The sequence below is a fragment of the Cyprinodon tularosa genome, unplaced genomic scaffold (assembly GCF_016077235.1).
Source record: "Cyprinodon tularosa strain WSP-4 unplaced genomic scaffold, ASM1607723v1 ctg539, whole genome shotgun sequence".
Classification (NCBI taxonomy): Eukaryota; Metazoa; Chordata; class Actinopteri; order Cyprinodontiformes; family Cyprinodontidae; genus Cyprinodon; species Cyprinodon tularosa.
In genome coordinates this window covers 1,458,315-1,484,903 of record NW_024039273.1, presented here as the reverse complement: position 1 = coordinate 1,484,903, position 26,589 = coordinate 1,458,315, and the positions used below count along the sequence as shown (strand labels likewise).

Sequence of the window (26,589 nt, the reverse complement as noted above, 5' to 3'; positions counted from 1 at the left end):
AGTGACCGTAATGGTCCTTATCCCTTCTCATTTTGGTTTGGAAACAAATTCTAAGAAAATTTGTGTCTTTCTCCAATTTTTTATATCTTTTTTGTTTTCAATATTAAAACGAATGAATGATGCGAAGATTCTGACAGTTTTTCAATTCACAAGAACAGCAGTATGGGGAGAGAAGGAACAGGATTTACGGACTCTGGGAGAGCAGAAACAGGAAGTACGGACTCGGGAGAGCTGGAACTGGAAGTATGGACTCTGGGAGAGCAGGAATAGGAAGTACGGACTCGGGGAGAGCAGGAATAGGAAGTACGGACTCGGGGAGAGCAGGAACAGGAAGAATGGACTCTGGGAGAGCAGGAATAGGAAGTACGGACTCGGGGAGAGCAGGAACAGGAAGAATGGACTCTGGGAGAGCAGGAATAGGAAGTATGGACTCGGGGAGAGTCCATTTTCTATCTTTGGTTACTTTGAATTAGAACAGAGCTGATGCTGATGATGTTTCACGAAGATACGAGAACACACAAGTACGCATATTGAGAAACGGCCTCCTTTTCTCTCTCCTTCATATCTTTAGTTAAATGTTGTGGGAGAGTAACTTTCAGGTTACTGCCACCAACTGGTTAGAAGTATAACAGCTGGATCAGGGCAGGTGGATCCATACCTGTAAATGTGTGGTTCATAATCCTAAATATATTTATACTTTCAAATGAATCAGAATCAATGTCAGTCTAGGTCAGTCTGTTCTAACGAGTGAAAAATACCATCAGTGCAAAGAATTTATTGCTCCACATCAGAAATATTGAGAATATATTTTGCTATTTTAGGTTTGATCTCATCAGTATAAGTCGAATAAATGGATTCAAGCAAATAACCAAAAGTTGTTTCCCAGAAAAGTCGTTGCGTTTCTGTAAAGTGTTGGTTCCTGAAAGCTCAGTGTGGGCAGGGCCAAAGACCGCCTCATAGCTCTCGCTGAAAGGAAACAATCCATCTTTATGTAATGTTCCATGTCTGGTCTTTGCTTCATCCACCAGGTCTTGGCCAGCTACATCAACCCAGCGGGTTCCAGCTGCTGTCTGAGCTCCGAGGCCTCAGCAGACAGCAGATCCCCCAACAGCTCTGCCCTGCCGGCCGTGCTGCACGAGCTGCTGAGCCAGTCCTGCCTCATCCCTGCCATGTCCTCCTACTTACGCAATGACTCGGGTAGGTGTCCCGCCTCTCCAAGTAAACGGACATTGCCCGCCTGATGCAGGGCTCCAGACACAGTGACAGGCAGATCATTTTCTGTGCTGAACGTCCGTACGTCTGTCCATCATAATGATCCCTTTACATGCCATCTGCTCCGATTCGCTCTGTGGCGCCTCAATAAGAATATTTTCTCTTTATGTCCCAAGCAGTCAGTTTTCTTGATCTGAAGCCAAATGCTGATCAAACTAATTTAATTTGTTTTATTTCTAAAGCTCCAATTCACATCATGTCATCTCAGGTCACTTTATAGAGATAAATCAACCAGCCAGATTGGTTCAAAGTTTTCCATCTAGTTCATTTGCATTTTTTGCTTTCAAAAATTGTATTCTTGGTAGTTTTTATATTTTTTTATTCACATCTAAATGAAAGTTTCTACAACAAAGAAGGAAAATATCAGGATCTTTCAGCCCTCCTCCTGTTTGATGTTGCTGAACATAACCTGTGGTCTGTTTTCATTACTTATTTGGTTTTCAGAGCAGCAGAGTTCTGCTTACAGACGGGTAGATCTAACCAGGAGATTTCCACCTGCTGTCTTCTTTGGTTTTCTGTTAGAGGGGAACTGACCTTCAGTTTTAGAGCCCAGTGCTGATGCATCCCTAACGTTTCCCAGTAAAACATGTTCATGACTGCGACCCAGCAGCCGTTTCCTTTCTGACTAGCATGACGGCTGTTGTCCATTCGCAGTGAACTCTTGTCTAGCTTTGTGAGCAGGTAAACGTGGCACCTTCTCATCCCTTCCGGATAAGTTGGCTGTCGGAGTGGCACAGATCACCACATCCCGCCTTCGCTGGGAATCCCCAGCAGCAGCACCTCAGGCCGGTGTTCTGTCAGCATACCCCGTCAGACCAGCATACCTATAGTCAATACGCAGGCCCAAGATGTCAGATTTGAGTTTATCCGTCTAGTTTTGTCCGACAAATAGATATAATAAATATATCCATTTAGTCATGTACAAAAAAAACTATTTAAGGTCAGATCGCCATACACTTGAAAAACACCAAAAAGCAGTGAAGCAGAAATCTTCTTTAATGTGGAGCTAATAGAGTTTGAGCCTCCTCATATTTTTATAAACGTAGATTTCTGACAGCCTGATGCTGCCAACTCTGCATGAGCAGCTCTGTGTCCATCTGCCTGCCAGCTGCCAGATCAGCTTCTCTGATTGATCGATGTGGAGCGTCAGCATCTGCAAGAGCTTTTGATCATTTGCTGTGATCGTAGCACAATGTAGCCTGGTGAGACCATCCTGATCTCGCGAGCTTTCAAGATTTCACTCGCAGATCAGTCTGGAGACTCTCCGTTAAAGAAAATTTGGAGCCGTTCACCAAACGAACGTCCAATCAGCGTTGGCTTTGAGGCGGGTTGAGGTGTGACGCAACGAGAAGCGCGACAGTTCAGTCTAAAGAACATGGCGGTTTCAGCCGATGAAACTAGCGTTAGCGTGGCTATCGAGCAAGTTTTATCGGAATTACAGAGTATTTCTTCACTAAAAGAAGAGCAAAACACTGCTCTGTAGGCTTTTCTCAGAGGAAAAGATGTTTTTGCTCTTCTGACTGGTTTCGGCAAGAGTAGCCTGGCTGTCAGTACGTCATATGCTTCGTTGATCTGATTGGTTTCTTTGGCCCGTCTATCACCAACATAGGCCAATCAGCTAACCAGTATTTTCGCCCCTTCCCAAAATTATTTCAACGGAAGGTTTCCATTTGGCAGAGTCAGGTTAAGCACAATGGGCACAAACAGATCTTCTCTGTTGAGCTGTTTTGATCGGACCTTTGCTGTTTGCGGCTAATTAATAAAAGCCCCTGAGGACATTGAGAGACCATCCTACGGGTCAAATTTATTGTTTTTAGGCATTAACAAAATAAAAATGAGATGCTACAATGCAGATTTAACCCTTTCTCTGCAGCAGCAGCATTATTTTTCACCTGGTGTAACCTTTCAGGCTCTGAGTAGCTGCTCAGCCCTGCTGCCCATTCCACCCAGCACACACTAATCAGCGCTGCCCTGGAGCAGCCTTCTGGGGTACAGTATTATTCCAGTGCACTCTATCTTAGGGAATTAGGCCATTAATGTGAGATAATACCTTTGAATGATGCTAGAGGACTAATTTATCTTCATCAGAAACCACATTTCCTGCACATTCAGTCTGCTCTCTGGCGCAGGCTGGAGGTTGGTTTTCCTCCTGCCTGCATCATGAAGCCTCTGATGAAGCGACCTTTGAGTCCCATCATTCTGACCGAACGCGGACGGAGCAAAGCCACGGTGGTGGACTGTTGGCCCACACATCTGCCTGGGTTACAGCTTGGTCATTGCTGTGTTGCATATATTAAAGCAGTTTTTTAACAGGATGTAAAACTTTCAGAAGTCCACACGGTGTCCAAACCGGAACACTTGAGTGAACGGATTAAAAACCACCTAAAGCTGTAATGGAGGTGGTAATACTCAGGCCACACTAGTGGGTGGCGCACCAAAGCTGCCACATGAAAGAAGGGAGGAAGAGGAAAAGATCAGTTAGGCTGTGTCCGAATGTCCTCCCTAACCACTTCATAGGGCACTATATAGTGGCTACGGCATTTTAAATGAGTGTTTACTGGATGAAAAAGTAGTGGATTCAAAATTTCCCACAATATACCTTGAAAAGTAGTAAACATTTATGGTAATTAGACGAGCAGATATATCCCAGAATCCTTTGCAAGAACTCTCCTCACATAGCAATATGAGATTTGTAATCACAGCAGCGACAAATTACAAAGATGGCGCAGGCACCAGGTGGGGAGGCGGAGTCATGTGACAGAGGAGTGAAAAGTAGTGCGGTTCACTATAAAGTCCCCGCTCTATATAATGATGGTGGGATTTAGGGACTCAGCCTCAGTGTGGATGACTCTGAAGGGCTGGGCTAGCTAGCAGCTTCATGCTAACCAGGAGGGTTGGACATGGCTGCAGAACCCTTATCAATAACAGTAGGAAACGAGACAGTAGAACCAGAACCACCATGGGATCCGGGTCCGAACCCAGCCTACTCCCCTTCCTGTACCATAGGATCCACCCAGACACTATTTTTCAGCAGCATCAGCATTATAGCAACTCAATTCAACCAACGTATGCCCGACGTCCCAGAATCTTTCTAAAGCGCTGGCATACAGGGGTATACATAGAGTATTCATAACCAGTCCAGAACTGATGTCCAACGACAGCCTAACTTATGCATAATGCACGACAGCACAACGCCCATGAAATAATGCACAATTCATGGGCATTACGAAGCATCTCTTAAAGCTGCTTCCCTCAGGGGCATCGATGCGCCCGGCCTACATAAAAATATATCTTTATTAACCTAGCTGCTTTTTACCACCAGCCAAAAATAAATAAATAAATAAATTAAAAAAAAAAGTAAGAAAGGTTTGCAGTGGCAGCAGATTCAGCATCATGTCGGCTAGGAAGTTTGTTGGTGGTGGTCGTGAACGCATGGAGGATCCATCACACTCACCTTCTGGCTCACCCTATGATGGGGATGAAGTCAGGAGGAGAACTGACCGTTTCCTCCTGTGAACCAAAACGCTGCCAATACGCCATTATACAGTAGCTGGAACATGTCGGATATGTTGATATGCGTTGGAGATGAGACTTGATAAGTTACGCATATGTTATGCAGAAGTTACTCATAGGTTTAGGATAAGCTAGACGCCACGACTTATGAGTAACTTACACTTAACGTATCTCAACGATCAGATAACTGACCTGGAACTTATGCGTATGAGCATATGCTGGCATACATTGAGAAATCTTGAGCCTGCTCAAAACTTCTGCAGACTAGTAGGTTTTTTAAATATGAATCATTGATGAATACATGTAGACTTATTTAAATGTTCATAGAAACACCACTGAGACTCTCAGAGACGCGTTTTATAAACATCTTATTTTCAACATGAGAGGAAAAAGCAGCAGAAGTTCAGATATGTCTGATTATAAATAATTAACATTTTATGTGAAGACCTCAATATGAAAATATCTCCACATGTTCAATTTTGATCCCAGAAGAGGGTTTTCTTTCCCAGCAGTCCTTCTGCACCATGCCGTCTTCCTGGAATGAGCTCAGTCTATGCTTTGCTGAGGAACATGGCTGACGCAGCGTCCCCGGTATTCTGCTGGACTCTAGGGGGCAGTGTAGCCTTCTGCACCACAATACATGCAGAAGTAGAAGATTCAGCTGCTGTCAGCTTGGCTCACAGCAGCTCCCATTCCTTGGTTTATTTCCCACAATGCAAGGTGTCTGACGACACCTTGGCCTTCCAGGAGCTCCTCCTCATGGTTCCTGTCAGAAGAGCTGCAGCCTTTTGACAAATGGCGGCACCCTTATCCTACGTTCAGACCGCACGCTCCTGAAGCAGCAGAAGCAGCTACTTTACATACAAAGTCAATGGTTAATGCACATCAAGTCGCAGCTAAAGGTCCTGCAGCGCTCTATGAGCTTCTGAGCATCTGACCCGCTGAAATGCTTCAGAAGCAGCTGCTGGAGTTGAAAAAAATGGAAAAAATGTATCATTTGCTGCTGGACGCGCCACATCAACCAATCAGAGAAGCTGATCTGGGAGCTGTCAGAGAGACAGACACAGCACTGCTGATGCAGAGCGCTATGATCACTGAAATAGTTTATTAGCGTGTAAATTAACTGAGGGGACACATTTTATTGGACGCACTTCAGGACCATCAAAGATGCACTTAAGAAGTCGGATCCTAATGTGTACCAGCATCAAAAATGAAGCAGCAGTGTTTTTTTGCTGCTTCTGTTGCGTGCGGTCTGAACGTAGCATTAGAGGCATTCAGACACCGCTGTCCTCTGTCGGGCCGGGTCGCCTCCCAGCCGCTCCAAACTCAGTCCTGGTCCCCCAGCCCTTCGCTACCTCTCCACCAGCGCTGGGTTTGGCGCTATGACTGCTGCTTCTGGGAGGGTCCTCCATCTAGATCTGGGAGCGATTTTCATGTCAGACCGGGAATGGCTCTGCTTCCAGTCTGATCATCGATGGGTAGGATCCCCCCTCCCCTCTCACAGCGTGGTATAAATGTAGACGAAAACTATTACAAAGAGGTTGAGGAACGTGCCAACAATGCCAAGCAGCGCCAGGAAGGACTCTTCCTGCTCCTCCTTCAGCTCCAGCGCCCGGACATCGTCCAGGGTGATGACCGTGGTGCCCATGGTGCTGATGCTCAGCTCAGCTGGTAGAGAGACCCCTGGGACAGAAGAAGACGGCGCAGTCATCAGCGTCATCGGCTTCTGTCCGAAGGAAAAGGGGTTAAAAACCCAAAGTTTCAGTGAGACGATGAAGATGAGAGAGGGAGCCGTTTCCTCCTGTTTGACTGAGCTGGACCTCAGAAAACATTCAGTTCAGAGCATGACCAGAAGGAGAAGATGGCTCACCTTCAGGGGCTCCATGCTTTCTGGGTGTTGAGCGTGTGGATCCTCCGCTGAGGAAGAGGGGGATGGCTTGGATCACAGAGAATCGTTTCTCCTCGTCTTCCTCAGCACCTCCTGCCAAATGGCTGCATCTCCTTCCCTTATTGCTACTCTGTTCTTTCCTCAGAGTTTATTCAACACCAGCAGCACCAGTCTCCTGTCATCCATCCCAGCCTGATGGTTCCTCCTCCTCCTCCTAAACTCTGCCAGTGGAACCTGCCGCCTTATTCCAGTGCACCTCCATAAATCCTGTCGCCTTTGGCTTCAGCAGCGAGCAGCTCATAAACAAAGCCCCTATTGCAGCGCTCCACTCCATCATGTCTGCCGGGGAGCCGATCGGCTGTGGATGACGCCCAGCCTCCGTGCTGCTCCCACAGATTTTAATCTGGAGAGAAAGATCCCAGCACAGACAGAGGGAGGAGAGAAATCCTAAGCTCCGGCTACAGAGCGTTTGTCTCCATGGCAACCAGCAGGGATAGCAGCATTACGGTTGGATCTCCCGCACCGGTTAGTCACCGTGGGAGGGCTGTGCCTTGCATCACCAAGCAGGGAGACTGTGAGAGAGGGAGGACGGTCCCGATGGCTGTAAGGACCAGAAATAAGAGCAGGAGGGGGACGGCTCATTGCAAAGTCGTCTCATTCTCTCCATGGCTACCGACACACATCCTCTCCATGGCTACCGACACACATCCTCTCCATGGCTACCGACACACATCCTCTCCATGGCTACCGACACACATCCTCTCCATGGCTACCGACACACATCCTCTCCATGGCTACCCTCTCCATGGCTACCCTCTCCATGGCTACCCTCTCCATGGCTACCGACACACATCCTCTCCATGGCTACCGACACACATCCTCTCCATGGCTACCCTCTCCATGGCTACCGACACACATCCTCTCCATGGCTACCGACACACATCCTCTCCATGGCTACCGACACACATCCTCTCCATGGCTACCGACACACATCCTCTCCATGGCTACCGACACACATCCTCTCCATGGCTACCGACACACATCCTCTCCATGGCTACCGACACACATCCTCTCCATGGCTACCGACACACATCCTCTCCATGGCTACCGACACACATCCTCTCCATGGCTACCGACACACATCCTCTCCATGGCTACCCTCTCCATGGCTACCGACACACATCCTCTCCATGGCTACCGACACACATCCTCTCCATGGCTACCGACACACATCCTCTCCATGGCTACCGACACACATGCTCTCCATGGCTACCGACACACATGCTCTCCATGGCTACCGACACACATCCTCTCCATGGCTACCGACACACATCCTCTCCATGGCTACCGACACACATCCTCTCCATGGCTACCGACACACATCCTCTCCATGGCTACCGACACACATCCTCTCCATGGCTACCGACACACATCCTCTCCATGGCTACCGACACACATCCTCTCCATGGCTACCGACACACATCCTCTCCATGGCTACCCTCTCCATGGCTACCGACACACATCCTCTCCATGGCTACCCTCTCCATGGCTACCGACACACATCCTCTCCATGGCTACCCTCTCCATGGCTACCGACAAACATCCTCTCCATGGCTACCGACACACATCCTCTCCATGGCTACCGACACACATCCTCTCCATGGCTACCGACACACATCCTCTCCATGGCTACCGACACACATCCTCTCCATGGCTACCGACACACATTCTCTCCATGGCTACCGACACACATGCTCTCCATGGCTACCGACACACATCCTCTCCATGGCTACCCTCTCCATGGCTACCGACACACATCCTCTCCATGGCTACCCTCTCCATGGCTACCGACACACATCCTCTCCATGGCTACCGACACACATCCTCTCCATGGCTACCGACACACATTCTCTCCATGGCTACCGACACATCCTCTCCATGGCTACCGACACACATCCTCTCCATGGCTACCCTCTCCATGGCTACCCTCTCCATGGCTACCCTCTCCATGGCTACCGACACACATCCTCTCCATGGCTACCGACACACATTCTCTCCATGGCTACCGACACACATCCTCTCCATGGCTACCGACACACATGCTCTCCATGGCTACCGACACACATCCTCTCCATGGCTACCCTCTCCATGGCTACCGACACACATCCTCTCCATGGCTACCGACACACATCCTCTCCATGGCTACCGACACACATTCTCTCCATGGCTTCCGACACATCCTCTCCATGGCTACCGACACACATCCTCTCCATGGCTACCCTCTCCATGGCTACCGACACACATCCTCTCCATGGCTACCGACACACATTCTCTCCATGGCTACCGACACACATTCTCTCCATGGCTACCCTCTCCATGGCTACCCTCTCCATGGCTACCGACACACATGCTCTCCATGGCTACCGACACACATTCTCTCCATGGCTACCCTCTCCATGGCTACCGACACATCCTCTCCATGGCTACCGACACACATCCTCTCCATGGCTACCCTCTCCATGGCTACCGACACACATCCTCTCCATGGCTACCCTCTCCATGGCTACCGACACACATCCTCTCCATGGCTACCCTCTCCATGGCTACCGACACACATCCTCTCCATGGCTACCGACACACATCCTCTCCATGGCTACCCTCTCCATGGCTACCGACACACATCCTCTCCATGGCTACCGACACACATCCTCTCCATGGCTGCCGACACACATCCTCTCCATGGCTACCGACACACATCCTCTCCATGGCTACCCTCTCCATGGCTACCGACACACATCGTCTCCATGGCTACCGACACACATTCTCTCCATGGATGGCTACCGCCACACATCCTCTCCATGGCTACAGATACATATCCTCTCCATGGATGGCTACCTACACATGTCCCTCTCCATGGATGGCTACCTACACTCGTCCTCTCCATGGCTACCGACACAAGGAAAGAAAGGAAGGAGGGAACTCTGAAACTGAACCCACCAACCGCTTTATGATGGAGGAGGAGGAGAAAACAATAACGGACACTAAATATGGAGAACGGGGAGCAGACGGGAATAAATCCTCCATCTGATTGTTGTCAGATTTCCACTGCACTTCCAACCTGCGATAGTTTCAGTCTGACCGTTCCCTCCTTTTACTGCAGCAGATCTAAAGGATCGGTGCTTGTTGAGGAAAGCAGCTCCTGATGGAGATGCACCGATCATTGCTGATGTAAACTCTGGATCCGTTATCAGTGAAAATGGTTAGATCTGTTTGGTCTATTTCTATAAAAGTTCCCCTTTGGTTTAAGATATGTGAAACAGCAGGTAAGAGTCTGATTGAGTGAAGTTTGTCTGAACTGGTCCATGTTTCCTGGCTCTGTTGGTTTCCTTTGGACTTATAAGCATTCGTAGGTTTATTGGTGCTCAAGTTTCTGAGCCTCCTAGAAATCATCCTGTTAGAATTATTGATGATCAGGAAAGTAGAATAAATATCAGCATCGATATCGGGCTGAAAAAAACAAACCAATGTTTATTTCCACCCACTTCCTGGTTTCTGTGGCACCGAGAGGTGCGATCATCCAAAAAAAACAACTAAAAAAAGGACTGCGGTGATTGTGAGCAGAGCCCTAAAACCTTTTATTAGTTTAAGAGTTCAATGATTGATTTTTTTCTTGTTTTTTAAAAAGAGTTCACTTAAAAGAAGTTTGTTAAAAATAAGCTAAAATGTAAAAAAGATTTTAAAAAATGCAGGGTAGTCAGGAACAGCAGAGTCAGTGGACAGCCTGTAAAAAGGGGTGTACCAAAAGCAGCAAAATCACGTCTGCTGCTTCATTTTTGCTGCTTGTACCAGTGAATTCTGACGCGCGTCTGAAGCAGCTTTGCTGCTCTCGCTGCGCGGTCCAAAAGTGGCTCTGACGCGCGTTGTGCGGAGCTTCACTATCCTTTCTCTGCCTTGCAGCTATATTTGCTGTGATCAGTGGGAATAAAGTAGTTTTAATATGTTTTTAAGTAAGAAAATACACCTGAAAACTTCATCAGTGGAGTCAGTTCATCCAGATTACAATCCTGCCTCCCACTGTTATTTCTGTCGGAGCCGCTCAGACCCCCACATACCGGCGGTGCGCCGACAGAAGGAATCCATTAATCAGCAGCCTCTGGTCGGGTCGCCTCCTCGCGGTTTACCGCGGTGGCTGGTAGGTGTTTTTCATCTAAATAATCCGATCTGCAGGCACCAGAATAATAAAAGCGAACATATTCTGCCGGCAGATGTATATATTTTAAATTAATTATGCTTTAATAAACTGTTTAAGAGGAGAAATCAGAGCGGTCTGTGTCATCAGCGCTGTGTCTCTCTCCCAGCCAGCTCCCAGATCAGCTTCTCTGATTGGTTGACGCGGCGCGTCGAGCAGCAAAAATTCAATTTTTCCATCTCGAGCAGCAACGCGTTTGCGGCGCGTCACGCGCGTCAGATGCCAAAACGCGCCCGACGCGCTGCTTCAGCTGCTCAGACGCGCTGCGCTTGCTGCTCGAAACGCGCCGCGGGACCTTTTGCTGCGCCTTGACGCGCGTCAACCATTGACTTTGCATGTAAACTCGCTGCTTCTGTCGCGCCAGCTGCCCCCGGTGTGAACGCAGCTTTAGCTGGCGCGAATGGAGCATGCAGTCCTCTCTCCAACACGCCGGGCCGCTCTCTCTCTCTCTCTCTCCAACACGCCGGGCCGCTCTCTCTCTCTCTCTCTCTCCAACACGCCGGGCCGCTCTCTCTCTCTCTCTCTCCAACACGCCGGGCCGCTCTCTCTCTCTCTCTCTCTCCAACACGCCGGGCCGCTCTCTCTCTCTCTCTCTCCAACACGCCGGGCCGCTCTCCCTCTCTCCAACACGCCGGGCCGCTCTCCCTCTCTCCAACACGCCGGGCCGCTCTCCCTCTCTCCAACACGCCGGGCCCGGGCCGCTCTCTCTCTCTCCAACACGCCGGGCCGCTCTCTCTCTCTCCAACACGCCGGGCCGCTCTCTCTCTCTCCAACACGCCGGGCCGCTCTCTCTCTCTCTCTCTCCAACACGCCGGGCCGCTCTCCCTCTCTCTCCAACACGCCGGGCCGCTCTCCCTCTCTCTCTCTCTCCAACACGCCGGGCCGCTCTCTCTCTCTCTCCAACACGCCGGGCCGCTCTCTCTCTCTCTCTCTCCAACACGCCGGGCCGCTCTCTCTCTCTCTCTCTCCAACACGCCGGGCCGCTCTCCCTCTCTCTCTCTCTCCAACACGCCGGGCCGCTCTCTCTCTCTCTCTCTCCAACACGCCGGGCCGCTCTCTCTCTCTCTCTCTCTCCAACACGCCGGGCCGCTCTCTCTCTCTCCAACACGCCGGGCCGCTCTCCCTCTCTCCAACACGCCGGGCCGCTCTCTCTCTCTCCAACACGCCGGGCCGCTCTCCCTCTCTCCAACACGCCGGGCCGCTCTCCCTCTCTCCAACACGCCGGGCCGCTCTCCCTCTCTCTCTCTCTCCAACACGCCGGGCCGCTCTCTCTCTCTCTCTCTCCAACACGCCGGGCCGCTCTCCCTCTCTCTCTCTCCAACACGCCGGGCCGCTCTCCCTCTCTCCAACACGCCGGGCCGCTCTCCCTCTCTCTCCAACACGCCGGGCCGCTCTCTCTCTCTCCAACACGCCGGGCCGCTCTCCCTCTCTCCAACACGCCGGGCCGCTCTCCCTCTCTCTCTCTCTCCAACACGCCGGGCCGCTCTCTCTCTCTCTCTCTCCAACACGCCGGGCCGCTCTCTCTCTCTCTCTCTCCAACACGCCGGGCCGCTCTCCCTCTCTCCAACACGCCGGGCCGCTCTCCCTCTCTCCAACACGCCGGGCCGCTCTCTCTCTCTCCAACACGCCGGGCCGCTGTCGCTCTCTCTCTCTCCAACACGCCGGGCCGCTCTCTCTCTCTCCAACACGCCGGGCCGCTCTCTCTCTCTCCAACACGCCGGGCCGCTGTCGCTCTCTCTCTCTCTCCAACACGCCGGGCCGCTCTCTCTCTCTCTCTCTCTCCAACACGCCGGGCCGCTCTCTCTCTCTCTCTCTCCAACACGCCGGGCCGCTCTCTCTCTCTCTCTCTCCAACACGCCGGGCCGCTCTCCCTCTCTCTCTCCAACACGCCGGGCCGCTCTCTCTCTCTCTCTCCAACACGCCGGGCCGCTCTCTCTCTCTCTCTCTCCAACACGCCGGGCCGCTCTCCCTCTCTCTCCAACACGCCGGGCCGCTCTCCCTCTCTCCAACACGCCGGGCCGCTCTCCCTCTCTCCAACACGCCGGGCCGCTCTCTCTCTCTCCAACACGCCGGGCCGCTCTCTCTCTCTCCAACACGCCGGGCCGCTGTCGCTCTCTCTCTCTCCAACACGCCGGGCCGCTCTCTCTCTCTCCAACACGCCGGGCCGCTCTCCCTCTCTCCAACACGCCGGGCCGCTCTCTCTCTCTCTCTCTCCAACACGCCGGGCCGCTCTCCCTCTCTCCAACACGCCGGGCCGCTCTCCCTCTCTCTCCAACACGCCGGGCCGCTCTCTCTCTCTCTCTCTCCAACACGCCGGGCCGCTCTCCCTCTCTCTCTCTCTCCAACACGCCGGGCCGCTCTCCCTCTCTCTCTCTCTCCAACACGCCGGGCCGCTCTCCCCTCTCTCTCTCTCTCCAACACGCTGGGCCGCTCTCCCTCTCTCTCTCTCTCCAACACGCTGGGCCGCTCTCCCTCTCTCTCTCTCTCCAACACGCCGGGCCGCTCTCTCTCTCTCTCTCTCCAACACGCCGGGCCGCTCTCCCTCTCTCTCCAACACGCCGGCCCGCTCTCTCTCTCTCTCTCTCCAACACGCCGGGCCGCTCTCCCTCTCTCTCTCTCTCCAACACGCTGGGCCGCTCTCCCTCTCTCATCTCTCTACCAACTCACGCTGGGACGCATCGCTCCCTCTCTCTCTCTTCTTCAACCGCCCGGGCCCGCTCTCTCTCTCATCTATCTCTCAACACGCCGCTGGCTCCGCTCTTCCCTCTATACTACGACCAACACTGCGGACCGCTCTATCTCTCTTCCCCCCTTTCATCATCTCTCCAACAGCCGGGCGCTCTCCCTCTTCTCCAAACACGCGGGCCGCTCTCCTCTCTCTCCACAACGCGGGGCCGCTCTCTCCTCTCATCTCTCTCTCCAAACCGCCTGGGCCGCTCCTCACCTCTCCTCTCAACGCGGGCCGCTCTCCCTCTCTCTCCTCCAATCACCCGGGACGCTCTCCTTATCAACTCGCCGGGAGCTACTCTCTGTCTTAATCCAACACGAGGTGATGCGCTCTCTCTCTATCTCTCGCTAAATCCGTCCTAGGGACGCTTCTCACTCTCTCTCTACATCGCCGGGCCCGAATCTCCCTCTTCCACACGCCCGGGCGCACTCTCTCTCTCTCATACACGCGTTGGCCGCTGTCGCTCTCTCTATCTCCATAACACGCGGGCCCGTCATCTCTGTCTCTCTCAGCCACTAACGACGGGCCGCTCTGCGACTCGCTCGCCTCAAACACGCCGCGGCCGCTGTCGCGCTCTCGCTCTCATTATCTTCAACACGCCGGGCGCTCTCTATTCTCTCTCTCTCTCCAAACAGTTCGGGCCGCACTCTCTAATTTCTCTCAACTCGCGGGTACCGGGCGCTCTCTCTCTCTCTTCTCCAACCGGAGGTCCTGCTCTCCTCTCTCTCTCCAACACGCCCGATGGCGCTCTCTCCTCATCTCTCCTAACACGCCGGAGACGCTCTCTCTCTCATCTCGTCTTCTTCCAATAACTCGCGGGCCGCTCTACCTCTTCCAACATCGCCGGGCGTCTCCCTCTATACCTCCAACTCGCCCGGGCCGCTCCTCTCTCACCAACGCGGGCCTCTAATCTTCTCTCATACACGCCGGGCCAGCTCTCTCTCTTCAAACACGCCTGGCCCGCTGGCGCTCTATCTCTCTTACGCAAACACGCCGTACTGGACCTGCTCTTCTCTCTCTCCAACACGCCGGGCGCTCTCTCTCTCTCTCTTCCAACACGAGGGTCGTCTCCCTCTCTCTCTCTCTCCCACACGCCCGGGTCCGCTTCACCTTCTCTCTTCTCTTCCACACACGTCCGGGTCGCTTCTCCTCTCTCTCTATCTCTCCAACAGCGGGGTCTCCTTCTCTCCAACACGCCGGGCCGGACTCTCCCTTCTCTACAAACTACGCGGCCCGCTCTCTCTTCTCTTCTCTCCAAAACACGCGAGGCGATTCTCCCTCTCTCTCTCTCTCCAACCGCTGGGCCGCTCTCCTCCTCTCTCTCTCCCACTCAGCAGGGCTCTCTCCCTCTTACTCCATCAACTACCGGGTCGCTCTCCCTCTCTCTCCAACTCGGGCCGCTCTCTCTCTATCTCTCTCCAACACTGCCGGCCGCCTCTCTTCTCATCTCTAATTCTTCCAACCACGCCGTGGCGCTACATCCCTTCTTTCTCCAACACGGCCGGCCGTCCCTCTCTTCTCCTCTCATCCAACACGCGGGCTACCTGAGGCGCTCTCTCTCTCTTATCTTCTTCCAACACGCACGTGGACCGCCTTCCCTCTCCCTCTATATCTCCAACACGCTGGGCCGCTGTCACTGCTTCTTACTGCTCATCCAACGCACGCGGGCGCTCTTCCTCTCTCTCCCTAACTCGCCGGCGCCGCTATCTTCATCTCTCGTTACCTAACACGCCGTTGGTAGCTCTCTCATCTCTCTCTTTCCAAACAGCCGGCGTTCTCTCTCTCTCTCTCTTTCCAACACGCGGGCTCGCTCTCTCTCTCCTCTATCTCCAAACACGTGGGTTCCGCATCTCTCTCTCATCTCAACACGCGGGCCGCTCTCCGTTCTCTCCACACACGGGGCCCGCTGCTCTCTCTTCTCATCTCACTAACACGCCGTCGGAGCGCTTCCTCTCTACTCTTCTCCAACACGCGGGACAGTCTCTCCCTCTACACCAAACACGCCGGGCTCGCCGACTCCCTCTTTAACACGCAGGGTCCGTCTCTCTCTTCTCTCTCTCTCCAACACGCCGTGGCCGCTCTCTCTCTACTCTCTCTCTTTGTTCCAACACGCCCGGGCGCTCTCCATCATCATCAATACTACGACCGGGCGCATCTCCTCTCTAACAACACTCGCGGGCCGCTCTCTATCTCTCTTCATCTTACAACACAGCCGGGAAATCGGGTCACCCCGCTCTCTCTCTCTCTAGCCAATCAGCCGGGCCGCTCTACCACTCTCTCCTAACAAGCCGGGCGCGCTCTCCCTCTCTCCATCAGCAGGCCGCTCTAATCTCTCTTCCAACACGTGGGCGCTCTCCCTCTCTCTCGCTTCTTCCCAACACTGCCCGGGGCCGATCTTCTTCTTCTCTCATCCAACAGCGGGTGTCCGCTCTCTCTCCTCTTCTTTCTCACAACACCGCGAGGCTACGCTCTCCATACTCTCTAACACGGCGGGCACCGCTCTCCCTACTCTTACATCACGCGGGCGCTTCCCTCTCTCCAACGCGCCGGTCGCTCTCTCTCTCTCTCTCTCCTACTCGCCGGGCCGCTATCTCTCTTATTATCTTCGCCTACGCAAGCCGGGGCATCTGACTATCCCTACTCTCCCAACAACGCCGGGCGCTCTCCTCTCTCCAAACACAGCGGCGATCGCTCTCTCTCTCTCTCTCTTCCGAACACGACGGGAACCGATCATCTCTCTGCTCTCCGCTCAGACACGGGGCCGCTCTTCTCCTCTCTCCAACACGCCAGTGGGACGCTTCTCCTCTTCTCTCCTCAACACGACGGGAAACCGTCTCTCTCTCTCAACACGCCGGGCCCGCTCTCCCTCTCTCTCTTCTCTCAAATCTAGCCAAGGGCCGCTCTCTATTCATCTCTCTCTCCAACACGCCGGGCGCTCTCTCTCTTCTATCTCCAACAAGCCAGGGCCCGCTTTCACTATCCCAACTACGCGGGACCGCTCTCACCTTCTCCAGACTACGCCGGGCTCCGACTCTCCATCTCATCTCCATCCACCGCAAGGTCCGCTCTCTCTCTTCTCCTTCTTCCAACACGCGCCGGGCCCGCGCCCTTCTACTATCTCTCTCCCATCAACTACGCGCTCGGGTCCGCTCTCCCTCTAGCCTTCTCTCCAACACGCCGTGGGGATGGATCTCCTCTTTCTCTCTCAGCTCCAACACCCGTCTGGGCCCCGCTCTCCCTCTCTCCCCCCTCTCCTCTCTCAACTCGCTGGGCCGTCTCCATCTCTACGCTCAACACGCCGGGGACGCTCTCTCTCCCTTCTTCCAAACACGCCGGGTCCGCTCTCCTCTTCTCTCCTCTACTAGCCGAGGCGGACGCTTCACCCTCTCTATCTCTCTCTCTACTCTCCAACTCACGCGGGCCGCTCTCCTCTTCTCCCAACACGCCGGGACCGCTCTCCCTACTCTCAAACAGCGGGCCGCTCTCCTCATCTCCAACACGCGGGCCGCTCCCTCTCTCCAAATCGACGGGACGCTCTCTCTCTCTTATCCTTCCTAATCACGCCGGGCCGCTCCCTCTCTTCTCTCTCTACACAAACGCGGGTCCGATTCCTCTTCTTCTCTCTCAATCAGCGGGCCGCTCTCCCTCTACTCTCTCTTCTCCAACACGCGGGCGCTTCCCCTCTCTCTCTCTCTCCACACGCCGGGACAGTCCGCTCTCCTCTCTCTAACAACAACGCGGCCCGCTCTCTCTCTCTCTATCTCAACACGCGGGCCGTTCTCCTATTTCCAATCACGCCGGGCCGCTCTCTCTTCTCCAACCACGCGGGCGTCACCCTCTCACAGTCAACACGCGGGCGCTTCTCCTCTTCCAACCGAGGGGGGCCGATCTCTCTTCTCTCTCTCCAACACGCCGGAGTCTAGCTCTCTCTTCTTCCAACACGGCTGGCCGTCTCTCTCTATCTCTCCATCCAACACGCCGAGGACGCATCTCCCTCTCGCCAACAGCCGTGGACCGCTCTCTCTCTTCTCTCTCAACACGCCCGGGTCCGGCTCTTCTCCTCTCTCTCCAAAGCCGGCTGCCTCTCCCTCTCTCTCCAACAGCCGTGGCGCTCTCCCTCTCTCTCTCCAATACACGCCGGGCCGTCTATCTCTCTACTCTCTCCAACACGCCGGCCCGCTCTACTCCTCTCCTCTCTTCTCCCAACACGACCTGGGCGATTCCGCTCTCTCCATCATACTGCCGGCCCGCTACTCTCTCTCTCTCCTCTCCAACACGCCGTGGATCCCAGGCTCTCTCTCTCTCTTCTCTCCAAACACGCTCGGGCAGCTCTCCCTTCTCTCTCTATCTCCAAAACACGCTGGGGACCTCGCTTCCTCTCTCATCTCTCTACACAAACGCGGGACCGCTTCTCCTCTCCTCCAACACGCCGGGGCTCTCTCTCTCCCTCCTCTCTCCCAAACATCGCCGGGCCGTCTCTCCCTTCTACTCTCTTATCCTAACACGCGGACGCTATCTCTCTCTCTCTCTCCAAACACGCCCCTTGGGTGCTCTCTCCTTCTCTCCTCCTCTCAACGACGACAGGGCGCTCTCTCTCTCTCAAACGCCGGGACGCTCTACTTTCACAAACACGGCGCGGGGCGCTCTTTCTCTTTCTCTCTCTCCAACAGCACGTGGCCGTCTCTCTCTTCTCTTCTCTCTTTCTCTATAACACCGCCGGTGCCAGCTCTCCTCTCTCTCTCCCAACAGGCAGGGACGCTCCTCACTCTCCTTCCACAATCAACGCCAGGGCCGCTCTCTCTATTCTTCTCTCTTCCAACAACGCACCGGGCCACCGCTTCTCTATCACTCTCTCTCTCACAACACGCCCGGGGAGGGGGGACGCCTCTCCCTCTTCCAAAACGCGGCCGCTCTATCTCCCTCTCTCAACAACACGCTCGTGGCTCCGCTCTCTCTCTCTCTCTCTCAACACGCCGGGCAGCTCTTCTCTACTCCTCAACACGCCGGGCTACTCGCTCTCCTCTCCTCCAACACGCTCGGGCGCACTCTCCTCTAGCCAAATACGGCCGATGGCCCGCAGCTCTGCTCTCTCTTTCCAACACGCCGGGGCCCGCTTCCCTCTCCTCTCTTCTGCCAACTCGCCGGGCCGCTCTCTCTCCATCTCTACTTCTCCAACAGCACGGGCGGCTGCTCTCTCTCTCTCTCTCTCCAACACGCCGGGTCCCGCTATCCCTACTCTACCATTCTCGGAGGGTTCCGCTTCTCCTCTCTCTCTACACGCCGGGCGCTCTCTCTCTCTCTCTCTTCATACGCCGGGCCGCTCTCCTTTCTCTCAAACACGCCGGGCGCTCGCCCTTCTCCAACACGCCGGGCACGCATATTCATCTCTCCTACACGCCGGGCCGCTCTCTATTCTCTCTACCTCTCTTCCAACACGCGGCGCCGCTCCCTCTCTCTCTATTCCAACCGCAGGGCGCTCTCCCTCTTCTCTCGCCAACAACCGCCACGGGCCGCTCCTCCCTTCTCTACTTCAAAACACGCCTGGGACCGCTCTCCTCTTTCTCTCTCGTCCAACACGACTGGGCAAAGCTCTCCCTCTCTCTCATCTTCATCACGCCGGGACCGCTATCTCGTCTCTCTCCAACTCGCAGGGCCGCTTTCCTCTCTCTCTCCAAACAACGGCCGGCCCGCACATTCTATCTCTCTCTCTCAAACCACGGCCGGGCCGCATCTCCCTCTCTCTCCATACACGCGGGCGCTTCCCTATATCTCCAACACGCGGGCCGCTCCTCTCTCCACTTCATTCTCTCAACACGACGAGGGCCGCTCTCCTCTCTCCAACAACGCTAGGGCGCTCTCTTCTCTCACTTTCTCTACAAACGGCCGGGGCACGCTCTCTATCTTTACTCTCTCAACCACGCCGGGAACGCTCTCCTTTCCAACTACGGCGGGACCGCTCTCCCCTCTCTCCAACACGCGGGCACTCCGCTCTCTATCTCTCTCTCTCCAACACGCGGGCCGCTCTCCTATATTCCCAACAACGCCAGAGGAGCCGCTCTCCCTCTCTCCAACACGCGGACGCTCTCCCTCTACTCCACAATACACAGCGGTCCGCTCTCCCTCTCTCTATTCCATCGACGGGACGCTCTCTCTCTCTCTCTTCTCCTAACCACGCAGGGAAACGATCTCACCTCTCTCATCCATCATCGCGGGCAGCTCCCTCACTCTCTTCTCCATCACGCTGAGTAATTAAATCCTTACACCTACAAATTCTTGATCGACGGGCGTCTCCTCTCTCTACTCTTCTTTTCAACTCGCGGGGCCGCTCTCCTCCTATCTCTTCTCCATCCGACCGGGCCGCTCTCTCTGCTCTCTCTCTCCAAAAACGCCGGGCGCATCTCCTCTCTGCCTCCACACCGAGGGCCGTCCCTCTCTTCTCTCGTCAATATCACGCCCGTGGTCCGACTCTCTCTCATCTCTCTATCTCTCTCAACTACGCCGGGCCGCTCTACTCTCTCACCTCTCTCTCCATCAAGCCGGCCGTCACTCTCTCGCCTCTCTCAACCCTCCGGGACGCTCTCTCTCTTTCTCTATCTCCAAACGCCGTCGGACCGCTCTACTCCTGATCTCTCCTCAACACGCCGTGGCCGCTCTTCCCTCTCTTCTCTCTCTCCAACACGCCGGGCGCTCTCACCTCTCTCATCCTACTCGCCAGGGAACCGCCTCTCTCTATCTCTTTCTAATCCAACACGCCTTGCGGCAGCTTGCTCCTATCTCTATATCTCACCAAACACGCGGGGCGCTCTTCTCTCCGTCTATATCTTCTCAACACAAGCAGGGCTCGTCTCACTCTACTTCTATCTCTCTATACACGCCCGAGGCACGCTTCGCCCTCTCTCTCTACTCTCCTTTCCAACCCGCGGGCGCGCTCTCCCTCTCTCTCTCTTCCAACCACGCGGGCGCTCTCCTCTCTCTCCTATAACGCGGGCCGGACTCCCCTTCTATCTCTCCAACACGACCGGGGCTCTACTCTCTCTCTCTCTTCCAACGACGGGCGCTCTCTCTCTTCTCAACACGGGCCGCTCTTTCTCTCCTCTCCACACGCCGGGCGCTCTCCTCTCTCTCTCCAACAAGCTGGGCCAGCCTCTACCCTCTTCTCCTTCCTAATCACGCTCGAGGCCGCTCCTCCCTCTCTCATCCTAAACGACGGGACGCTTCCCTCTCATACTCCAACACGACTGGCGTCTCCGCTCTCTCTCCATCCACGCCAGGCCGTCTCACTCTCTCTCCAAACATCGCAGGGACAGCTTCCTCCTCTACTCATCCAACACGCGTGGCCGCTCTCCTTCTCTCCAACAACGGGGCGCTCTTCTCTCTCTCTAAAACTGACGGGCGCTTCTCTCTCTCTCTCTTCAACACTCGCCGGGCCGCTTCACTCTCTCCAACAAGCGGGCCGTCTCCCTCTCTCCAACATCGCGGGCTACGCTCTATCCTCTACTTCCATCACGCCAGGGCCTCGCTTGCTCGTCTCTCTCTCTCCAACACGGGGCCCGCTCTATCTCTCTACTCTACACGCCGGGACGTGTCGTCTCCCTCTCTCCAAAACGACGGCGCCGTTCTCTCTTCTCAAACGCCGGGCGCTATCTCTCTCTCCAACCGCAGTTGGGCCGCTGTCGCATCTCTCTCTCTCCAAACACGCCGAGGCGCTCTCTCTCCTCTCTCTCTCTCCCAAACTCGCCGGGCGCTCTCTCTCTCTCTCTCTCAACACGGGGTCCGCTTACTCTCTCTCTCTCTCCAACACGCCGGGGGCGTTCAATCTCTTCTCTCCCAACACGTCCGGGCGGACGCTCTCTATCTCTCTATCAACACGCGGGTGCCGCTCTCTCATCTCTCCTCTCTCAACACGCCCCGGCCGCCTCTCCCTCTCTCCAACCGCCGGGCCGCATTCACTCTCTCAACACGCCGTGGCGCTCTCCCTCTTAACACGCCGGGGCTCTCTCTCATCTCCAATCACGCCTTGGGACGCTTCTCTCTATCCAACACGCGGGACGCTGTAGCTCTCTCTCTCTCTCCAACACGCCGTGGGTCGCTTACTCTTTCTCTCTCCAACACGGGGCCGGCTCTCCCTCTCTCTTCACTCAACAACGCCGGGCCGCTATCCTCTCTCTATTCTCTCCAACACGCCGGGACGCTCTCCCTCTCTCTTCCACCCGCCGGTGGACCGCGTCTCCACTCTCTACTCCAACTCGCCAGGACCGCTCTCTATCTCTCTCTCTACCAACCGCGGCATCCGTATCTCTTCTACTCTCTTCATACACCGCCGAGCGCTCGTCGCTCTTCTCTCTCCAACACGCGGGGCCGCTTCTCACTCTCTCTCTTCTCCAACCGGACGGGGCTGCTCCTCTCTCTCACTCTCTCCAACACGCCGGGCCGCTCTCTCTCTCTCTCTCTCCAACACGCCGGGCCGCTCTCCCTCTCTCTCTCCAACACGCCGGGCCGCTCTCTCTCTCTCTCTCCAACACGCCGGGCCGCTCTCTCTCTCTCTCTCTCCAACACGCCGGGCCGCTCTCCCCTCTCTCCAACACGCCGGGCCGCTCTCCCTCTCTCCAACACGCCGGGCCGCTCTCCCTCTCTCCAACACGCCGGGCCGCCTCTCTCTCTCTCCAACACGCCGGGCCGCTCCTCTCTCTCTCCAACACGCCGGGCCGCTGTCGCTCTCTCTCTCTCCAACACGCCGGGCCGCTCTCTCTCTCTCTCCAACACGCCGGGCCGCTCTCCCTCTCTCTCTCTCTCCAACACGCCGGGGCCGCTCTCCCTCTCTCTCTCTCTCCAACACGCCGGGCCGCTCTCCCTCTCTCTCCAACACGCCGGGCCGCTCTCCCTCTCTCTCCAACACGCCGGCCCGCTCTCTCTCTCTCTCTCTCCAACACGCCGGGCCGCTCTCCCTCTCTCTCTCTCTCCAACACGCTGGGCCGCTCTCCCTCTCTCTCTCTCTCCAACACGCCGGGCCGCTCTCCCTCTCTCTCCAACACGCCGGGCCGCTCTCCCTCTCTCTCCAACACGCCGGCCCGCTCTCTCTCTCTCTCTCTCCAACACGCCGGCCCGCTCTCTCTCTCTCTCTCTCCAACACGCCGGGCCGCTCTCCCTCTCTCTCCAACACGCCGGGCCGCTCTCCCTCTCTCTCCAACACGCCGGCCCGCTCTCTCTCTCTCTCTCTCCAACACGCCGGCCCGCTCCCTCTCTCTCTCTCTCCAACACGCCGGGCCGCTCTCTCTCTCTCTCCAACACGCCGGGCCGCTCTCCCTCTCTCTCTCTCTCCAACACGCTGGGCCGCTCTCCCTCTCTCTCTCTCTCCAACACGCCGGGCCGCTCTCCCTCTCTCTCCAACACGCCGGGCCGCTCTCTCTCTCTCTCTCTCCAAACACGCCGGGCCGCTCTCCCTCTCTCCAACACGCCGGGCCGCTCTCCCTCTCTCTCCAACACGCCGGGCCGCTCTCCCTCTCTCTCCAACACGCCGGGCCGCTCTCCCTCTCTCTCCAACACGCCGGGCCGCTCTCCCTCTCTCTCCAACACGCCGGCCCGCTCTCTCTCTCTCTCTCTCCAACACGCCGGGCCGCTCTCCCTCTCTCTCCAACACGCCGGGCCCGCTCTCCCTCTCTCTCCAACACGCCGGGCCGCTCTCTCTCTCTCTCTCTCCAACACGCCGGGCCGCTCTCCCTCTCTCTCCAACACGCCGGCCCGCTCTCTCTCTCTCTCTCTCCAACACGCCGGGCCGCTCTCCCTCTCTCTCCAACACGCCGGGCCGCTCTCCCTCTCTCTCCAACACGCGGGCCGCTCTCCCTCTCTCTCCAACACGCCGGGCCGCTCTCCCTCTCTCCAACACGCCGGGCCGCTCTCTCTCTCTCTCTCTCCAACACGCCGGGCCGCTGTCGCTCTCTCTCTCTCCAACACGCCGGGCCGCTCTCTCTCTCTCTCTCTCCAACACGCCGGGCCGCTCTCCCTCTCTCTCTCTCCAACACGCCGGGCCGCTCTCCCTCTCTCTCTCTCCAACACGCCGGGCCGCTCTCTCTCTCTCTCCAACACGCCGGGCCGCTCTCTCTCTCTCTCCAACACGCCGGGCCGCTCTCTCTCTCTCCAACACGCCGGGCCGCTCTCTCTCTCTCTCTCTCTCCAACACGCCGGGCCGCTCTCTCTCTCTCTCTCTCTCCAACACGCCGGGCCGCTCTCTCTCTCTCTCCAACACGCCGGGCCGCTCTCTCTCTCTCCAACACGCCGGGCCGCTCTCTCTCTCTCTCCAACACGCCGGGCCGCTCTCCCTCTCTCCAACACGCCGGGCCGCTCTCTCTCTCTCCAACACGCCGGGCCGCTGTCGCTCTCTCTCCAACACGCCGGGCCGCTCTCTCTCTCTCCAACACGCCGGGCCGCTCTCTCTCTCTCCAACACGCCGGGCCGCTCTCTCTCTCTCCAACACGCCGGGCCGCTGTCGCTCTCTCTCTCTCCAACACACTGCGCGGTCCTCACTGCGCGGTCCTCTCTCCGTCTGCAGGTCCTTTCCCCCGTGCTTTGTCCAAACGTGAACAGCGTGGCTGGTTTTTCATTAAGGATAATATTGGTAATCTGCAATGACACCAATATCAGACATCCTCCCAAATGTGTGTGTTGGTGTTTGCCTAGTGGTGGGGATGATGATTATTTATATTCAGTTCAGTTTATTTCTATAGCACCAATTCACAACACGTCATCTCAAGGTACTTTACATCATACAGCCAGATTTATTCATAGTTTACTATCTAAGGAAAACCAGCTGATTGCATCGACTCATTGACTTGATGGCAGTCCGTCACACTAAGTTTTTACGGAAGTAAACATGGATGGTAGTGCCAGAGCACATCTAGCGATCTTACCCACAATCTTTTCAATATGGTTAAACAAATAATACTCTCTGGATCATCATCCGCCATTGTTGTTGTTTTTCTTTCCACTTCTGTGTAGCAAGATGCAGAATAGTGACCTTTGTTGGGTATTAATGGCGGATGAATGTAATGTAATGTATGATAATGAATGTAACCTGGCCGTTCAGACACAGGTCGCATTTAAAAAGATCAGATTCTATTTCGGATTCCGGACCACACAGCCAAGTGTCCTGGGTTGCATTGGAAAAAGTCGATCTGTGTTGTTCAGACTGCCATGAAAAGTCAGATCCAGGTCGCATTTGGGCTAAAAGAATGTAGAAATAAGTCAACATTTCTTAATTTAAGTGTATTTAACCCTAATTTGAGTAGATAAATAGGATTAATTGCCAATGAAATGATTTTTACTCTTAAAACGAGGTAATTAGATCATATACACTTGAAAAAAGTCAATTAAATTGTTTTATTTTCTTATTTTAAATGTAAATTGTCTTGTTCCATTGGCTAAGTGTCTCACTTACCTCCTCAATTCAAGTAATAAAAAAATCACTTTTTTTAAGAAATAATGACTTATCTAGATTTCAATTATTTTTTTTCAGTGTATGGGCAAAAGAGTCAGATTTGGGTCCCTTCAGGCTGCTGTGTGAACGTAGCCTTAAACAGCAGAGCTCCCATCTGGATCCAGAAACATGGTTTTAAAACGCCACAACTCACCCAGAATTAATCAGTTCAAGCCTAAAGATGTCTAAAGATGTCTAAAGATGTCGTTACCTGATGCTGTTTTTATTGTTTCTTTTAATAGAATAGTATTTTCTACTTACACCTTGTTTAAAACACAGCAGAGGATTTTCAGGTAAACCAGTTTTTCCAGGTCCTGTTGGTGTTTGAAGGGGCCTACGTAGGAAGCCGTAGCTCTCTAAAGAACGGAGTGAAGTTGACTTCACTTTTGAGAAGTGAGAGTCCGCCTTGTGGCATGGCTTTGACTCACTCTCTCTCTCTCTCTGTCTCTCTCTCTGTCCAGTTCTGGATATGGCCCGCCATGTTCCGCTGTACAGAGCGCTGCTGGAGCTGCTCAGGGCCATCTCCACCTACACCGCGTTGGTTCCACTGCTGCTGCCATTGTCTGGGGACCACGGACGAGACGAGGAGGAAGACGACGAAGAGCATTCGGAGGGGCAGACTTCTGTCGGCCTGCTGCTGGCCAAGATGAAGACCTGTGTAGACACGTACACCAACCGCCTCAGGTACGGCGTCCAGCGTGGCTACAGAGCTCCTGAAGGGGTTTGGAGAGGACTGTCTCGCCCTAGTGGCCCGGAGCAAGCAGCGCCTCTTATCATGCTGCTTTTTTCCAAGTGTTGTTTTCAGTATTGATGTATTTGAAGCCCTCAGTTAGCTTTGTTCATTTGATGAGGAAGAAGAGCAGCCACTGGTTCACAGAGACGACATCCAACCAGATCAGGGCATCAGCTGAACTTTAATTGTCTAATAGCAGCAATGATTCCCAGAGCGTCTCATTGAGAAGATTTACAATTTAGATCACAGGAGAATCTTTGGTTTCCTTCATCATAACATGTCAGGCGGCTGCATCATCACTTTCCCCCATAGAGATGGTGGCTGAAAGCTGACTGAAGGGGATGGAAACACTGACCTTAGAAATGAAGCCAGAATCAGACCCGCGGTGGCTTAAGCTCAACACTTCATCTCAACACTTTAAGCAGATGTTTCTCTCCAGGATGGAGTCACAGCCAAACAGGAACAGACCAGATGAAGCTACTATGAGAAAAAGCAGAGAGAGCAGAACGAAATAGAACTCACAGATTCTGCAGAATGGGAGAATATAGAATGAAGCAGAATGATGAAAAAGGGGTCCCTATGTCCTCCAGCAGTCTAAGCCTATAGCAGCATAACTATAGAGATAGCTCAGGATAACCTGAGCCCCTCTTAACTGTAAGCTTTATTAAAAAGGAAAGTTTTAAGCCTACTCTTTAAGCTTAAAGGAATAGTACACCCAAAAATTGATTAGCCTTCA

The 26,589-nt window shown here is 54.6% G+C and overlaps 2 protein-coding genes across 6 annotated transcripts in view; both read left to right on the top strand.

The window, feature by feature from the left end:
* birc6 (baculoviral IAP repeat containing 6) overlaps positions 1–26,589 on the top strand; it is a 106,180-nt gene that overhangs the window by 66,338 nt on the left and 13,253 nt on the right. For all 5 annotated transcript variants that reach the window (XM_038304592.1, XM_038304593.1, XM_038304591.1 and 2 more), the window contains 2 exons: positions 1,029–1,197; positions 25,582–25,804. In XM_038304592.1, the coding sequence (XP_038160520.1) occupies positions 1,029–1,197; positions 25,582–25,804 (392 nt within the window). The remainder of the gene's footprint in view (positions 1–1,028; positions 1,198–25,581; positions 25,805–26,589) is intronic.
* Positions 8,899–9,926, top strand: LOC119796166. Its single transcript, XM_038304594.1, has 3 exons — positions 8,899–8,993; positions 9,029–9,240; positions 9,406–9,926. Exons 1-3 carry the CDS (start codon positions 8,920–8,922, stop codon positions 9,759–9,761), a joined length of 642 nt encoding a protein of 213 aa, XP_038160522.1. The 5' UTR covers positions 8,899–8,919; the 3' UTR covers positions 9,762–9,926.

Coding starts and splice junctions, on each gene's coding strand:
- LOC119796166 (XM_038304594.1), top strand. CDS start 8,920: ATGGCTACCGACACACATCCTCTCCATGGCTACCCTCTCCATGGCTAC. Junction 8,994..9,028: donor ACATCCTCTCCATGGCTACC/GACACACATTCT, acceptor CCGACACACATT/CTCTCCATGGCTACCCTCTC. Junction 9,241..9,405: donor GCTACCCTCTCCATGGCTAC/CGACACACATCC, acceptor GCCGACACACAT/CCTCTCCATGGCTACCGACA.